General features: G+C 36.9%; 1 protein-coding gene across 2 annotated transcripts; it reads right to left on the reverse strand.

Annotated features, from left to right (window-relative positions):
• Positions 1 to 608: 608 nt before the first annotated feature.
• On the reverse strand, positions 609 to 17,657 carry LOC146456646 (CCR4-NOT transcription complex subunit 4-like). 2 transcript variants are annotated; one of them, XM_085092633.1, is made up of 23 exons: positions 17,334 to 17,657; positions 17,143 to 17,211; positions 15,622 to 15,687; positions 14,236 to 14,282; positions 13,757 to 13,846; positions 13,009 to 13,069; positions 12,109 to 12,195; positions 11,928 to 11,969; positions 11,748 to 11,806; positions 11,033 to 11,096; positions 10,296 to 10,363; positions 10,122 to 10,172; positions 9,297 to 9,315; positions 8,880 to 8,956; positions 8,265 to 8,464; positions 7,744 to 7,780; positions 7,314 to 7,399; positions 6,166 to 6,305; positions 5,105 to 5,174; positions 3,533 to 3,643; positions 3,176 to 3,271; positions 1,880 to 1,977; positions 609 to 1,212 (listed from the first exon to the last, which is right to left on the reverse strand). In XM_085092633.1, the coding sequence occupies exons 1-23, from the start codon at positions 17,352 to 17,354 to the stop codon at positions 745 to 747; spliced, it is 2,127 nt and encodes a 708-aa protein (XP_084948759.1). In that variant the 5' UTR covers positions 17,355 to 17,657; the 3' UTR covers positions 609 to 744. The 2 variants fall into 2 exon arrangements, with proteins under 2 accessions (XP_084948759.1, XP_084948758.1); XM_085092632.1 differs by having other exon boundaries at positions 1,880 to 1,980.
• Positions 17,658 to 18,510: the final 853 nt, after the last annotated feature.

Below are 18,510 nucleotides of genomic sequence, written 5' to 3' on the forward strand. Positions count from 1 at the left end.
ATCGCCAAGTAAATCTTGCAAACCTTTGTATGGCGGATATCAGAGCACTTTTCTCTTGAGAAAGTCAGTAGACTAGCTAACCTATATTACGTTGCTAAAGCACAATTGGCGCCGTTAGCGTGACATTTATAAACGCGAAATTAGATGATAAACTGATTGATTCGTCATGGTGAAATTTTGTAAACTGTGAAGTTTCGTAGAGATCTGCTTGAAATTGAGGACAAATAGAAGTTTGAATTTTTCAATTTTTACTGTGATCAGCGGCCTATCACTGCCTACACGTACATTTCTTTGGAAAAATCGTAATTTTCCTTTTTTCAATTTTTCTCTATTTTTACTCGCTGATCATAAGGAGACTTTACTTCTTTTTTTTTTTGCATTCAATATCGCAAATTGATTTCCGAACTCGATTGTCAACACTTAAAAATGTTGCGCTAACAGAAAATTGTGTATTTGCCTGCAACACAGACGTTCTCTGGCTGGTCACGTCACGCAATCCTCGAAGGGGTGGAATGCGTGACGTGACGAGCTAAAGAACGTCTGAATTGGAGGCTAATTGAGTGTTGGCTGTGACAATATTTGTATTCATTCCCCTCCATATACTTTGTCATCTCCATCTGTCTTTCCTGTTACTCGTTGCAGTCACTTCATTCCTGTGATACGAGATACGACTCGCTTATTTAATTTTTCCTTCTCTTATCATGGCACTGCAAAGGACCTGCCTTCTCGTAAGAGTTGTCTCTTTCATGACCACCGTGGGTTTGTTTTCTCATCAAGTCTGTTGTGTCGCAATTTCCTCCCAATACTCGGATAGCCGCCTTGTTCCTGCCGTATGTCTCTACCAGTATTTTCCTGGACTTTTCCTCGTTGTGTTCTAGTCTCCTGTAAGTTACCATCTGTGTTTTTTGTTCCTAATGGCGAATGAACGCACTTTGTAGGAAGTGGATCATTCACATCAATAACAGACAATTCACTGACTCTTGTCTTGCGCTGTTTAGCAGGATTTTGTGTCGCAGATGACGTGGTATTTACCCATTGAGTTTCTTCCGTTATCGCATTCTTGGTATTTTCTGTGGAAGGCTCTTCACTCGATGTTACTTCTCTGTCTCTGTTACCGTCAAATCCGCGCGAACTAATGTTTGTATTTGAGTTGAGTTTCCGTAAGGATTCCTCATTCAACTGCGCTTTTAAATTCTCTCTTGATGAGACTGCCTAGAGCAAAACACATCATACTATAACCTAGATTACACTGGCAAATGAGCGCGCTTTGCGTGGGAAGTTCGCATGAAAAAATAAAATTTTGCCCTACAGTGAGAGGTGGCCTGTTCTAGTTCTTCAGATTAAGAGGTGAATCAGGACTGTTTAGTGTCCATCCATCAAAAGGTTTTCCATGCAGACTATTCCAGTATGTAGATAAGGAGGTTAGTTTGCAAAGAAACTGTGGTGCTGCGTCGATGGGGAGTAGAAACGAATGTTTGGTTTATCAACAGAGTCGATAACTAAAGGTAAATTGGCCACCGTAAAGAGATTCTAGCGCTGACATTTCGAGCGTTAACTTAGACTTTCCGAAAGTTCGTTTTAGTGGGAGTCCAGTCGGGCGGTAAACGGTCACTCTTTGGGTACATAAGAAGACGTCTTGAGGAGAGTCTAGCGTTAGACCTTAGTCAGAGCGAATCCACTCGAATCGCTTTACTGTGGCCAATTTACCGTTAGTTATCAACTCTGTTGATAAACCATACATTGGTATTCTAACATGTATTGTTTGGCTGACATTTATAACAAACTTAGATTCTGGAGCAGACAAATATTTATTTAAGGGAAGCTATTAAAGGCAAAAAAGGCGTGACACAGTATGTGTAACACGGCATGATTAACGTACCGCGGAGCTCTGTAGATCTGCTGGTCTTGTTAAGGGGTGCATTCCAGGGAATCCATTTGGAACAGGTTTGGTGATGGGTTTGTCGATCTGTGGGTTGCCTGCTAAAGAAGGTAAAACAATGGATGAACTGGTGATAAATAACTTCATGGTTAGAAATGATGCAGAGTTTCTAAGTAACTAGATCAGTTCAACCGAATGTCATCACCACTAACCACCTACATTGTACCAAAGAGCTGTTTTCAATTGAGTGTCAGAAGTAATTTCTCGTTCGCTTTGGTTTTGATTTACTACGCTCCGTGATTGGTTGGCAGAACTTGTGCTCCTTTCTCAACCAATGAGAAACAAAACCAAAACCGATCGTGACTTGCCCGCATGCATTTTCACGCGCTTGCCGCCGGCTACATGGTTCGAATTCTGATTGGTTCATTGCGATGTTTACGTCTTTTGTGGTTGGCCAGCGAGCTCAGGGTAATTACTTTGGCTTTAGTTTTACGACACTTAACTGAAAACTGCTCTATCACTGAATTGTCACAGTTAGTAAATTGTTATCTGGAATTTAGAATAAAATTTGCCTTAAGCGTAAACAGATAATAAAATTTAATGTCTGTTTACGCTTACAGCAAATTACAATTACTGTACATACTTTTGATTTGAATTAATGAAGAGAAAATCTGACAGAGGGAGAAAGAGAGAGCATAAAATAAATTGCTCAAGAAAGATTGGCTGAGAGCTACATTAAGTCTTAGCATCACGCGTAACATAAAACGCTAATCTAAGCTGTTTCACCCAGTCGAATCTCAGTCACTTCCTCAGCAGTTACGCCTTCACACAACCCACCTCAGTCCACTAAGACAAGTAAATAAGAAGATTTAAGCCCCCAACAGATCTTCGTACAGGATGAACCACTAATCCATCGCAATACTCATCTAAATACACTTTGAGGTTTATTCACAGAAATAAGAACCAGGGCCCAGTTGTTCAAAGCTCGATTAAGCTAATCCGGGATTAACGTGAACTTTGATGCGAGTTTAATTACTAAGCAATAAAGATTCTTCCAAAAGATTTTTGTTTGTTACCTCTAGCTTGACATTAACCTTTAAACACATTAACGAGCGAGATGAAAACATCGATTAGCGTTAAACGGCTTTCGAACAACCGGACCCAGACTTTCAAAGTAATAAACTAAAAATACACTGTGCAAGAAGCACGAACTTCTACACTAAGTTGACGCTCACTCACAGAGCACCATGATGCCCTCACCCTTGCTAAAGGATAACTTAGGACTGGATCACTAACCTGGATCAAGTGTTTTCGACCATACAACACTAGGATCATCAATGACTGACATCTGACTAGGGGGTGATTTACATTCAAATCCAGGAGGGGGACGAACTGTGCAGTAAAGGAAACAAATACTATCTGTGAACCATCATATTACATCTACCAATAAACAAAACTACAAGAGGTTACTGTAATTTGGAGAAAATTGACAACTTTTTTGAGTTTGCAAGACATGTTTCGATCGGCGATCAATCATCCAAACGGTCTGGATAAAAGCAGAGCAACTAGAATTCGGAGAAAATTGACAACTTTACGTTACTGTAAGTATGTAAGAAAATTTTATATATGCAGTTAAATTTGAGTTATACAGACCTTGTAGTGAGCTTGCTGGTTGTGTTGAAAAAGACCAGTTAGAAGAAGGTGGTTCTGTAGGAAGAGATGACGACTGAGGCCAGGAGTTTTGTTGTTGTGCCAGAAGAGAATCTGAAACCATAAAAATTATGCCAAAAATGAGCATTCTATCTGTTGCTAGCCTCAGCAAAAGCTATGTGTTGACCATTAGTCAATCCAGTTTCACCTCTAAGGCATTATCAAATCTCTTTCTATTGTTTTAGCACATATACAGTCAACTCTCTCTAAGCGGACACCTCTCTAAGGCGGACACCTCTTTAAGGCGGACAGAAAATCCCTGTCCCTGCCGAATTTCACTTGTTTCTCTGTAACTGAACTCTCTCTAAGGCGGACAGCGGACACTTTTTTCCAACATGTTGGTTCAAAAAACCTCTCAAAGCGGACACCGGACGTTTTTGAAATTTTATAACAGGTCCAAAATTCCGAAAAATTAGCGCAATCTGATAACAGTGGTTTCAATAAAATATACCAGACCTTACAATATGTCTTAACACAATATTAAAGTCACTTGTCATGTCATTTTACAATAACTCATTTGCGCTGCCATTTACTGGAATCAGTTGAATCACTTGCAGTATTCTTCTTTCGCTTTTTCGCGTCTCCGTTTAGATCAACCGCAGTTGTAATCTTCTCGTTTTCTTTAAATACCTATGCACTTTGCTATCCAGACCATGACCTTTGGAACACCTTGAAACTACAGTGCAGCATTACAAAGTTTTTTTCGTAGTGAATAGGAGTTATGAACCCCGACTCCACGTACTGTCAAATACCAAGCGACACAAACAAGTTTTGTTAAGGTTGATTCACAAATGCTCAAAGTGTGTATGAACTGTGTAAGTGTTGGATTCCGTAAGGAATATATGAAAGAGACACAGCCGGCCCGTCATGACTACATTGTGCACTGTAATTAAAGTAATAAAGCACTATTTTCAGTTTTGATGTTTGGGTATCAGTTTACATGAACTCTCTCTAAAGCGGACACCTCTCTAAGGCGGACAGTTAATCTGGTACCGAGGGTGTCCGCCTTAGAGAAAGTTGACTGTAGACCTGGGGCCAGATTCACTAAGCCCTGCTCAGTTAAGATATATCTAAAGTATTGTCTTAACAATACCCCATTGTAATCCAACGATACACTTTTGTCAAGAAACAGTCCTTACAATACATCTTGACATCATGTGATTCTACTGTGATTAGATTTTGTAATTTAAGTTTGTTCAGTCTTTACATGTGATTGGAAAAGTATTACAAAATGTTTAGTTTTACAATGCCAGATAGAGAAAAATATCATCTGGAAATTTGTCACTTTTAGTTGTTTTTATTGTTTGTCATTTTTCTTGGAATTATTGCCTAACACCAGTAGAAATCAACATCATATTGTCAACTCAGATGCATTAATTAATGAGGTGCCTTTAATCAAAGAAGTGAGCATGAAGCACAGAGTTGTGAAAATCAATTTGGTTTGGTGCTTATAATGCGTTCTCAGACTTAAGAGTGTGCTTGTGTATTACTCAATGCCTCTACATGCAACTGTACCTGAAAAGCTGATGTTTATATTTGGTAGTAGTGCTCTAAGCCCATCTTGCCAGTTTCTGATGTCATCAGGCTAACAAAAAAAACAATACATTGTTTCTGACGTTCCATACTTTCATTCCTTGGTCATTATTCAAATACTTCTGCCTGGAATCATTTTTAACATACTTCACCAATAAAATCAAGCATCACATTGATAAACAACATTTGAATGTTTACAAACAAATTATATGGTTTTAGGTTTTCGAGGTCAAAATGTAGGCAGGATGAAACATTGCCTGATTTCATACCGTGGGGGTCTGGGTACGAGTCTGTGTATTATGGGTTATGGGACTCAACACCCACATAGCCGGAAAGAGCACACCGCACTTTACAACATTTCCAAGTTTGGTGTTAATCAAGCTAATATTAGGAAAGATACAGCCATTCAAAAACTCCAAATTTTACTAAGAAATGTATGGAACGCCGGACATGTGTCCGGCGTTCCATACATTTCTTAGTAAATTTTTAAGTTTTTGAATGGCTGTATCTCGCCTAATATTAGCTTGATTGACACCAAACTTGAGGATGTTGTAAAGTTCGATGTGCTCTTTCCGGCTATGTGGGTGTCCCATAACCCATAATACACAGACTCGTACCCAGACCCCCACGGAATGAAATCAGGCAATAACCTCAATGAATCTTTCTAACTGCATGTACACCTTACTCATTCACTACGGGAAATAGAAACCTGGATTATTGTTTAATCTTATATGTTGCTGTTTTGGGCTTTCACTGATTACGTGTCATTGTATTTAGTGCAGAGCACTAATTTAAGACACTTTCCAGATTGAATTGGAATTTAGAAATCTTGGTTTTTGAGGAGAGGGGAAAACCGGAGTACTTGGGAAAAACCTCTCGGAGAAAGGACAAGAACCAGCAACAAACTCAACCCACACAACTCTTAGTCTGGGAATCAAACCTGGTCTGCACTGGTGGGAGGCAAGTGCATGCTCACACAACTGCGGCATCCCTGTTCCCCACCAGTCCCACCCCAAGAAAAAAATGTATAAAATTGATCTTACATCTCTTGGAAATGCTGACAGGAAGTTGTGTGTATGTGAAGCTGTAGAAATGTGTTGTGTTGAGCCAGGTTTGGGGGTTTGCTCTTCCTCTTGGAGGAGATCTGCTAAACCTTTACTACATTCATTCCATGGATCAAACCCTAAAAACAGAATACAGAATCAGTTAAGTAAAATTAATAATACGAGAGTTGGGAATTTTCATGTCTGGTAAAAACTCCCTGCAAATAACAGTTTGTCGGTGATTTGAAGAATTGATAATAAATGGCAATTCCTAAGTTAAAAATGCTACGTCAAAAAATAAAGGAAGAAAAACCAGAACCAAGCCAATCTTGTTTGTTGTTGTCGTTAAGACATCTTAAACGTATGTACACAATGTATGGAAAAAAAGTTTATAGTCATGGTTGGGATTTACGTAACTGTACATTTCATTATTAATAAATCAAATGCACCACCTTGCTATCATCCTGGGCCACAAAAAAATCATTCTATTGTTCAAACAGTCAATTTCTGTTGCAAGATTCCGTTTTCCTGGTTTTGGTCCATTTCGTGGGACAATTTCTATCCATCAATATGAACTGTTTTGACCAAGTTCTGGGCTGGTTGACAAAGCTGATCAAGCAAACCAACCGAAAACAGTTTCTTCCTAATATAAGCACATGAAAAAAACTCAACCAAACACTTTTTCAATAGAACTCGAAAAAATCCAAGCAAAAATGGTTGGTCCCAATAGTGTGTTTTCATGTCGGCCATGTTGAAGGAGCCAAACAATAAAGATGTTTGCATAAAAGTAAAATTTATTTCCCAAAGGAAAATCATTCTATTGTTTCATTCCTCCAATATGGTTGCCGTGAACACACACTATAGCACACAACCTAACAAATTGCTAGAGAAAAACAAAGAAACTCTTAAAACCCAATAGTGACCAGCAATTTATCCTTACAATATTACTGATTGCTCAAACAAACCGGTCATGAGAATAAAGGAATTGATCACCAAAGAGAACATGTCTGGATGTTTAAACAAACTCTCCCAACCAGTAACATAAAGAAATATATGAGGAGGAGGGGGCAGGAAGAACATACATATTGATATTAGGGGGTTCAAGTCGCATATAAAAATTAATAGGAACTCTGGTTGGCATCTCATACCTAAATCATCCTCTCCATAAACTTTAAGGTGAAGATTAGCCAGGCCCAAACCACTACAGAGATCAGCAGAGAACAGGCCAGATGTACTGCCGTGGAAAGAAAAATATAATTCACATCTCAGTTTAACAACTTATAGTCAAGTATACATATCTCATGACAAATAGCACTGAGGGAAGTAACTGAAGGAGACCAGGATGGGAGGTTCAATTAAATGGCCCAATCCAAACAAGGCCCCCATTTGAAAGTTACTTGTACCGCTATAACTGTGGTTAAAGAAACAAGCTTTTCCTTTAAAAAAAATCACGTTCAGCTTGAGAAATGAGGCATTGCTAAACAGAAAATTAAGATTTCACGAAGCTTGAAAATGAAATTTAAAAACAAAACAAAAATCAAAAACCACAAAAGAAATAAAAACATGAATGACTCTTACTCTAAAACACGGGGAGTGTTTTCTGTACTTCCCCAACCTGTAGATAAAAAAGGAGATACAGTGGTATGTAACATATTCTACAACTACAAAGTTTGTGCATGCCTTATGGAATGAGAGCTAAAGCAAAACAAAACAAGACAGCCATATTTCCAGCCCTGGCTTGTGTGCCACATTGATCTCCAGAGCTGTGGTGATGGTGCTCCTGGCAGATCTGAGGTTCAGACCCGCTTTGAAGAAGTGCTAATACTCAAAATGTCAGCACTCAAATCTCATTACATACAGTGGCCAACTTACCTTAAGTTATCAAATCTGTTGATAAACCAAACATTCTGAACATACCGGATTGGTCTGGGAGAAAGAAGGGGGGTGGGGGAGACTCTGACAAAACCAAACCCTGATCCTCTGGTGTGGGGATTGTGTACGGAGCAAGTGACTCAACGTCACACAACAGTATAAATGCACTGGTGCGTGGATGTGGAAAAAAAGGATTGAAAACACATTGCCAACTGCGCGTGACATACCTGTGTTTGTGTTTGTGTATGCTGTCTGTGAAGGCTTTGTCGTTTGTTCCTGTGTTACTGTAGCAGGTGGGACGTGATCAGGTACGACGGCAGGAGGCGTCCATGAACCTTCCCAGTCCTCTTTACATTGTGGAATTAAATTATCTTCATTCTCTATAACAGGTTGATTTGTATTATCACCATACTCATTTTTGCCAGCCCTTCAACAAACAACAAAATTAACACAGTTAGCAGTTGAAGCCAGATGGAAGTACTGCATGTTGGTCATGAAAGACAAAGAGACCTGGGTTGTCATCAAGCTTTGGAGAAGCCCACTCCACAGTGAAAGAAGCTGGTCATAAAATAAAGAACGACTACCAAGTAAATTTGTTGTCTTTTGTCTAACACTAAGGGCCCATTTAAACGGTTTTGACATTTGACCAACGTTCGTTCAACAAAAGTTGAACAGATGTTGGGTAAATGTTGGATGAATGGAGTGTTCTAACAGCTTCAAAGCCATTGAACAGTTTCAAGAACAAAGGAAATGTTGTATGGATGTTGAATGAAAGTTTAACCAATTTAAATTGATGACTACCCATGACAGCCCTGGGAAACATTTTGAAGTTGAGATCATACCAAGCTGCTCCAGAAGGAAGACAAGGTGATGCTCTGTTTTCACTGCTGTCTTCAACAGGCCAATCCTCTTTTGAATCCTAAAAAACAAGTTGGGGAGTTATTGCATTATCACACCGGATACATGCACTTTTACTGTACAACATTCCATCATAAAAATCCAAATCAAATAAATAAATCATTCAAATAAATCTGAAATGACAAGAAAGATGTTGATGTTGGACACACTTGGCATCTTGCATGCTAGCATGTTAGTCTAACATAATATTGAATCATCAGCATATTTAGCCAATAATATGAGCCAAAACTATCTGGTTTTACTTTGGTTGGTAAGCCTTATCCTTAGTCTGTTGTTTTACATGTATTCCTTCATCACATCAATGGCTGAATAAACCATTTTACCAAAATGGACCAACATACCTTATCACTATTAAGACCCCTGTAATGGAAACAACATAAAAGTAAAAACATGCTTAGTCAAGTTTTCTAATAAAAAAGTGTGTTTTACAGCATTCAAAAACTCATTAATAATTCATAAGCCCATTGACCTATAAAATGGTTGATAAAACATCACATGCAGTGGTTTTAAAACCGGAGAAAACCTCCTCCTTATTAGTGTGCGGTGTTTAATGTTTTTCTCGTATCCTAATTTCCAACGTTCACAAAAGCATTCATTGTTTTGAACTCTCTTGACGCACACTTTTCCAGGAATGTTTTTGAAGCCATTCCAAAAACTGACAGCATGTGTTTTATGGGGTCTAAAATCACTCGGCTGCGCCTTGTGGTTTTAATCCCGATAAATCACTGCTACACGTGTTTTAAACATTTCATATTACATATTATAATTCATATTACAGACAAACACCTAACTGGATCAGAAACTTGTCTCCATCTGACTAAAACTATGACATGAATCTGGAAAAGTATGAGACGATTCGCCTCAAACATATCTAACCACTTAACACTTATTTTGGTAAGGTTGGATGTAAAACTCCTGTTGAATTTTCATTAGACAAATAAGCCAAGAGGGATTTTGAACTAGCTCTCTCTTGTTTAATGGTTTTTGCTGTACATCCTTCAACATCTATATATTGGCTTAAGTCAAAATTGATCATTTTCCATCTCCATCTTCTTCAAAGAAAATAGCAATACATAAAAATAACATTTGTTTGTTCCAACCAACTGAATTGAGGAAGTGGTAAGCAGAAGTTTACCCCATAACAAACAAGTAATATTGAAACTCACATTTTCTTGGAATAAAAAGCAATTAACTGTTGTTCATATTCTTGATGTTTCCTGAAAAAAGACATAAAAATATCAATTTCAGGTGATATGTGTATGATGGCAACTGAAGGAAACATACTGGTTATAAAACATTTCCCAAAGGACAGGAAGAGCAGGGAATAAAGGAATACCAACCCAGCTTGCATGTCATCTTTTGTAAAGCTTCCTGCACCATCACCTAACTCATGAAGATACATACAATCCTGTAAAATAATGGAAATGGAAAATAAATAAACAGTTGATATTATCATTAAGCATTTAAATAATATTAGCTTTTACATACTTTGTTTTACTAGTGTAATCGTTTGAAATTAAGTTTAAAATCCCTACATACCTTCAAATAATATAATTTTTAGTTTGAACTTATATTTTACACTCCTACGTAATAACAACAACAACAACAACAACAATAATTATTAATAGTAATAATAATATAATAATAACAATAATATAACTAATAATAATTACGCTATGTCAACAGGGGATCTAGCTCCCTGGAGAATCAGGGTGCTAATTGAAGACACAAACTGACAATTACAAATTGAATAAATAAGAAAATCAATAAATTGATTAGAAAAAAATTTACATTCAAATAAATTACAAATAACATAAAAGAAATTTATTTACAATATTCTAAAAATGTTAAAATTTGAAATTGAAAATTTTGTTTTCCATCTAGATTTTGCAAAATTAATGCATTTAAAATTCAATTCTAAATTTCATTATGGCCATAATCGACAATGAATAAGCTATGCAATTGGTGAATGAATTTTTTTATCCCTTATCTCTTTCATTAGTTACCTAATTTTCATTTCGTAGTTCACTCTCAGAGAAAGCTTTAATTATTATTGGCCGGTGATGCCGATGCTTACCGTTTTAGGACAAGGAATGTTTCTGAGGAAGTAACTACAGTATTTTGTTGTTCCTAAAGATGCCCTGTGAAGCAGGAAAGCACAATGATTACAAAATGAATTTAGCTTGCTCTGTAATGGAAATACTGTAGTGCAACAGCGTTACTTTAAATACAACACTTCAAGGCTATTCCAGGTTCATATTATATACTAAGAACAGGAGGGTGGCAGTTGGGGGTGGGGGAGGTGGGTGGCTTCAGATGGTGTGCAATTTTTTTGTTCTTTTGATAAAACAATTTTTGCCTGTCCCATAAAGCATTGCATTAACCAATGGTCTGCTGGAGGGGTTGCCCCTTTTTTCATCCTAAGTCCCATAATGAGAAAATATACACCCAATGCAAAAATGGCTGACATTTTAATATTCTTTTGTCTGCATTGAAATTGGCCTCACTAACCTCGTTCTTGAGTTCAAATATCAAAAGAATATTTTACCTTGGACGAGGCTAGTGAGGCTAATTTGAATACAGACAAAAGAATATTAAAATGTCAGCCATTTTTGCATTGGGTGTATCGAGAGATATTTGAATCTCATGTACTTTCTTCCTTTGTGTAAGAAATGCTTTGTGTTAGAATTCCACTCTGTACAAGAAAAAGTTATATTATGTGTTCTGGACACCTATTTAATTTCAGACCCAACAGTGGCTTTTTAGAGATGGGAGGTTTATCAGAACCTTACTTGAGTGTTCTCCCATCCAGATGAGTATTACACACTGCTATGATGGCTTTAATCGCATCCTGCAGATAAAAAAAAAACAGAAAGATAGCAAACTTTAAATCATTCAGCTTCTGGCTTGATTAAAATTCAAATAATTACAAGGTTCATACAGACATTTATCCTGTCGCAACAGCAGCTTACCTCCTCCTTAACATAAGTAATGTACGCACTTGCGCTTGGCCCCTGGAACAAAATCAGTCAATTACTTTAGGTAAATAAATCTATTGATTTGATTGAATTAAAATTCTTTTATTTGTTTTTAGATGTCATCACCAAATTTTAACAATTAAGTTAAAAGTGTTAAATGTTTGTGTCGACTCACCTGGGGCCCTGCATAGTTTGTGCTATTGTTCACAACTATCTTGTGTATTTTACCAAACTTGCTAAAGTACTCTGGTCTCTTAAGAAGCTGCAGGAGAAACAAAAACTCAACATTTGATTTGAATCAAGCTATGTGAGAGATGTATAAGTTGTGGTTTAAAGTTGCTTTTGATTTAAAGTTGCATGCTTTTGATACCCAGTTTGATTTGATTTTCGAATGTCCGGCTTTATCAATAGCAGCCCTAAAATGAGTAATGCCAATGGCAGCCAGCTAGTGAAGACAGCTTTCACATGCATCACAATCACCAAACAGCTAGCAAACCTTGTAAACTCATTACTCCAAGTAGCCTTGGCATCCAAGCAGAGCAGAGAGTGTCATGGGTCCATTTCCAATTGAAATCTCAGATTCTTTCTTCCATGCTCATGACATGATAAATATTAAATGTTTCTCTCAGCAGCCACCAATAACAGCTCAACCAAAAGTAAGATTAACTGCAGAGGTTTCAATAAGTTTTTAAACAGATGGCAAAAACTGCAAAGTAGGCGGCTAATAGAAGTTCAATTTCATTCTAATTTTATTAATTTCGGAGAAAGTAGGCAGCGAATTTAGGTCAATTTGCTTGATATAGATGGCAAATTTCGCTGGTTGCCTGCTCTTATAGAAACCCCTGTAACTGGTGAACCACAGTTTTAAATATTAGAAGCTCACAACATCACTGAGATCACAAGCAAGGATTTAAGCAATTCAACTGAAAACACACGTGACAGGCAACTCTGAAGATGCCAACACTAGGTCTTTTACAAAAAGTTCTACTTTCACAAACTAATAAAGGAAATAATAGTACTCTAGTATAATAAACAAACTATGTGTGGGCTCAATGGAACCACGCATTAGTCTCACCTCAGGGTCTGCTAATCTCTGAGTCAAACCAACTACAAATACCAAGTTTTTCTGCACGACTCTAAAAAATTAAATATATTAAAACAATATTAATTCGCTGCCAGCAGTGTACAGTTCATGTTATTCAGAAACAGGGTATGAATTTCAGGACAGTTTAAAATGCTTTGCTGCAGCAAAATGTGGTCACTTTCAACAGGTTTCAAAGGAACGTTTTTTACAAGTTTAATAATTAATCCTCAATTATTGAGGCTTTGAATAACCAGCAACACAGTTCATTGAAACGGCAGTATTGTCATACATATGGTAGAGATGCCTGCAATCTCTGTATATCTAAAATCTAAAAGTTTGTTCCTGACATTCTTCCCTTCTACTCCAACCCCACACCCTGAGAGTACTTTGCATACAGGGGAAAATTAATACATGATAATGTGAGCTACTTAGCAAAAACACAAGCCAAAAACAACAGATTGTCCTCAGTTTTGATCACTTCAGTCTAAATGTTAATTACACTGTTTGAAAATAATGCAACCAAGAGTGACAAAAGTAACTTATATTTACTTGTAAAAACAAATGTTGTGGAAGAATGTTACTAAATTATGACAATAATATTATTATTGCATATAGCTTGAAGGAGAGGATCAGAACACCAGATCACTATTTTCTACATGTACGTACCTTCCAAGAAACACTTGCAAGACATCTTACATTAGTAACTAATGTGCATTATTATCTCACAAGTTTGACGTACCTCACATTTGCCAAATGTTTTCTGTTTTCAGTGACTTTCTGTTTTCTTTGTACATCTTTTTGTTTTCTTTCTTTTAGAATTCTTTGTATTCTGATGAACAACAAAATCCACTCAAATTACTTTAATTTATTGAGTGGAAAAGTTATGATCTGCCAATACTGGGACAAGTGCTTATTACAGCAGCCTGAAAGCCCAGGACAGACAGCCAACCAAGGCTTTTGGCTGGTATGCGCAATACATTTGAACCAATGACTACCCTGGGCCAACTATCATAGTCATTAGCACTGTTTTAGCAAAACCCAGTGACTGATCTAGATTGATGAAAGAAACATGGTGAAGGGTCAGTTATGTCTGGAGCTAGTTGGTTTGTACAATTTTCCTTGAACATGCTCTCAGCATGGTCAATCAGATTGGGAGTTTGCTTCTACATCTGGGTTAATTTGAATAAATTCAATAATAAGCAGATGAGGATTTCTTACTCGTCTTGTGATAATGGTGTGTAAACTGCAGGATCCTCACTGTATGGCTGTGGAAATAGATGTAACAACATAGAAAAATTCATATCTAATATTATTATGCTTAAGAATTTATACATTGTACAAGATCAAAATAAACCATATGCGCTAAATCCACTCTATTCTGTTTTGAGATAAATGTTCCTATACTGACAATAATTTATTATAATAACCACTGCAAGACCAAGAACTTGTAATTTTTTTTCACCAGATATTTATTTATTTATTTATTTAAAAAATAAAATAAAAAAAAAACAGACATGAGCATCTGGGAGTCTCATGGATGCTCAGTCACTGGATTGTAATAACATTGTAATCTTAATACGATTAACAGGGGATGGAATTTTCCTCTTATTACAATAATTAAACAAACATCAATATGGTCAGACTCACTTAAATTCAAGTTTTATCAAGAAGTGGCCCAGACCATCTCTGTCTTCTCTATCTAGCTCCTTCCTTTTCTAATCTTTACTATTAACAAATCAACGGCAGTTTTCTATGGTCTATACTCTTATAGACCATAAAATGACGTAAAAAAATGTTCAAAACTCAAGTGGAACCACGAGCCGCAAGCGAATGGTTTCATTGCCAAGTTATGACGTCATTTTATGGTCTATAAGAGTATAGACCATAGAAAACTGCTGTCTATTTGTTTTTTACAATAACATGGAAAAAGTATGAGCAGAATTGGCTATTTTTTTCGTTGAGAAAGCACGCACGTTACATCTGGCGTCATTTTTAGTGTCTGTACTCTTATAGACAATAGCTACAAGCCAATCAGCACACGGGAATTTGGACAGTTACTGTAAAAAGTCTTTTAGACAGGACAAAAGAACTTAGAACCTGATCAATCATCTTAGATAGGATGTCTCAAATCAAAACAAACTCTACCATGAGGATTACAGAAAATAAAATCAAGTCAGCAAGGAATGCTGGTAACATGCTGACCACCCAAAGCTAGTTACCAATTGAACCTCTATTAAGTCTAGTACCAGTTGAGCGTCATAAATGAAAACCACATAACCGCTCTAACTTATCATAACAGATGTAAACCAATGAGAATTTGAGGCAAATACATGATAGCAGTGCCAAGCACAGAAAATTTAACATGTAAGCAAGCCACAATTGGTTTTCGTTTGTTTCACATTGGTTGAATAAGTGGTGCAAGTAAACAACTGGCCCACCAATCACAGAGCATAACAATGCAAAACCAAAGCAAATGTTATTACTTTCAACACTCAGTTGAAAACCACTCTAACAAAGACCTTCCTTAAGTGTTCCCTTAGGAATGACTGTCTGAAGAAAGTGTATGGTCTGCTAATCATGGTTAAACAACTTTAACAATCATACCTTTCTACATGCAGGACACAATCCATTTTCATCTGTTCTGATACGATGCCAGCAAAACCTACAGATCTGCAGAAAAAAAGTGACAATTAGCTATAGACCAATGTGGATAAACACAACACCTTCAGAATTGTGATTCAGAGTGCTTTTACAGTCAATTCACGTCACGCGTGACCGGTATTTTTGAAATTTGAACGAAGTTTTTAAATTTACATGTCAGTTTGAACATCGCCAACAAGATTTCAGAGTTCCCATAGAAATTTCCCTAGTTTAATGACGGTATAAAGCTCTGAATTTTTCTCTGCATTACAGCATTACGTATTTCAAGAATAACAATTGTGTCCCAAGTATTTTCAATCTTTTTTTTTTCTGTTAATACGTCTTTTTCGGGAAGATTTCCAGAGAAATGTTCCACATTCCATTCACATGTCGGACATTACCAAGAGAAATTCCAATGTTCATTTCATTATCAGAAAAACTGGTCACGCGTGACATGAATTGACTGTAACATCAGCTTTGGTAGTTTAAATTCTTTTATCTTTGCTTCAACGAACAAGAATCAACACACGATTTTGATTCTGTAAAATAAGACTTGTACCTTAAAAAATCTTCCATTGCTTTTGTATTGGAAGTGCAAATACTTTATATTACTAGTAGCTAAAGTATATAAAAGATTTTGATGATTTGAAGAAACAAAAATAGTTAACTAAAGACAATGACTTAGTTCGTAGTTTTGTCTATCACAAGATATAGGAAGAAACTGGAATTTTTAACATCCATAAAATAACATTAATGTATAAAACAAAATCCCAGTTCTTGAAACTCTTGACGACTTACTAGGCATGTCGATTTGCCTGGTAAGCCTCTGCTAAATTTTCAGTTCCATGGATCAAGTTTCTGCAGTAACTAATCCAGCAACTTCAGGTAGTAATACACATGTTCATGTGAATTACTTGTAACGTAGATGCCAGAGGTTAATGGGTGCTCTGAGATCAGAACATACAAGAGCTCTGAGACCTCACAGAAATTAGCCTCAGCACAGATGTTATGTAAACAAATTAATTACGTTTAACGCAAAGAGAGATGTATGTACTAAAATAAACTTCTCTTCCCAGTCACTGAACAAGTTTAACTTGCAAATCAAACTAGCATATCAAAATTTAAACGCTAGCAGCATAATATTTTTCCAGGTAGGAATTAATAGTTTAGGAACTATTAATCTTGAAACGCGATGTGGGCGTAAATAATATTTTGCACAGACAGTTCATTGCGTTCGAATCTACCTACAGAAGCTACAAATTTATCGTTGAAATCACTTTAAACACAGTACAAATTCTTAACCATTTCACTGATAACACTCGATGTGTCCTTAATTCAGCTATTTAACAAAAACTCCCATAATTCGAATTGAACGTATTCAAATTTAATTGAATTGCTGTACAGTACTTTTCGGTTCAGCAGTGAATTTATGTATGAAACACAATTGTCAAATAATTTCTACCTTAAAACTGAATATTTCATTACCTGATATCCACAGGTGCAAGGGAAGAAATTAACATCATCGATTTCCAACTGTTCCATGCACAAGGGACACTACGTAGGTTGCATTTCATCAAACAAGAAAAGAACAGACATTTTGTTTAGCATAAACTCCCGCCAATAAAGTTGTAACAGATCATTTTGAAAACAGCCAATAAATTCACTAGCACTTTTACCTCGGCATCTGAAGCTTGCATGATGATAATTATGGGCGTGAAGCTATACAGACGAAGTAAAAAACGTGTAACGAGACGAATACGTTGTTCGCAACCTCAAAGCGAGTTTTCTTGGCGGGTAAAGATGCACCAAGACAATTTGCTAACACGGCACCGGAAACAGTCAATGTTAGCGGAAAGAGATAACAGTTCAACGAACAAGAGGTCCTACGCTGCTGTCGTCTTCCAAGAAGCTGATAAATCTCCGGAGGTGAGGAGAAATTAAAGCAACCAACTCGTATATTTGGTGTGTATAAAAACTCGCTCTGTTGCCCAACTTCCTTCGACTGTCATACTATGTCATTTCACAACTAGTGCGCATGAGCCACGCGCATGGGACTCATTTACAACCAGATGATTGCCGGCTCAATAATATTGCTGATATCAAAATACGGCGTCAATGATCATTCGATTTGCCGCGTGAGGACACTTATTTAAAAACGAAGCGCTTATTTCTTCCTTTTTTTTTTCATAAACATCCCAGAATAGGGAGTCTAAAAAGCTACCCTGGTGACGGCAAGAATTTAAGAATTTTTTTAGAATTTTAAAAATTTTCTACGTGCTACCTATTTTACCTTATTAGATACCACCTTTTACATGGAAATTTTAATTTTAATTTTAATAAAATTATACAAATTTAATGAGAAAAACAAACGCCCTGCACGTGCCTTATAAATTTTGGTACAGTTTCTTAATTAGCCGTACTCGGCCAAACCACATCGTGAAATGACCAAATTCAAGGTTTTGTACAGAACGTGAGTACATGCCGGTAAATTTTTCATTTTCTGTCCGCAACTTGAAAGCCGTTCCCACCTTGAGTCTACCGGCAAATGATCTAACGCCGAGGGCGATCGAGGCGTTTATTAGATAGCAGACATTTATTTGAGGAGAGAGGTGTTTATGACTTTTCTTGAGCAACATTTGGAGTTGCTAAAGCAAATTTAAACTTGCTGTACAGCAAAGTTCTACCAAACATTTCAATCTTCCAAATGAAGAAAAACAACACCATGGCCAGGAAGTAGCGAAGCGTTATCCGAATGAAAACTGAGGGCGAGTACAAGAATCCTTACATGCAACGATATTGCGTGGGCCCTCTAGCCTGGTAACTTGTGTTCGAGCGGAACACAGACAGACCTTA

The sequence above is a fragment of the Pavona decussata genome, unplaced genomic scaffold, assembly GCF_977016875.1.
Source record: "Pavona decussata unplaced genomic scaffold, jaPavDecu1.1 SCAFFOLD_254, whole genome shotgun sequence".
Lineage (NCBI taxonomy): Eukaryota > Metazoa > Cnidaria > Anthozoa > Scleractinia > Agariciidae > Pavona > Pavona decussata.

What these genes read in the sequence shown, in the direction of transcription:
- LOC146456646 (XM_085092632.1), bottom strand. Translation starts at nt 17,354, where the DNA reads ATGCAAGCTTCAGATGCCGAG. An exon ending in CAAACTATGCAGGGCCCCAG is followed by an intron (nt 11,970 to 12,108) that starts GTGAGTCGACAC and finishes ATTTTGTTCCAG; the next exon opens with GGGCCAAGCGCAAGTGCGTA. An exon ending in ACATTCCTTGTCCTAAAACG is followed by an intron (nt 10,364 to 11,032) that starts GTAAGCATCGGC and finishes ATTATTTTACAG; the next exon opens with GATTGTATGTATCTTCATGA.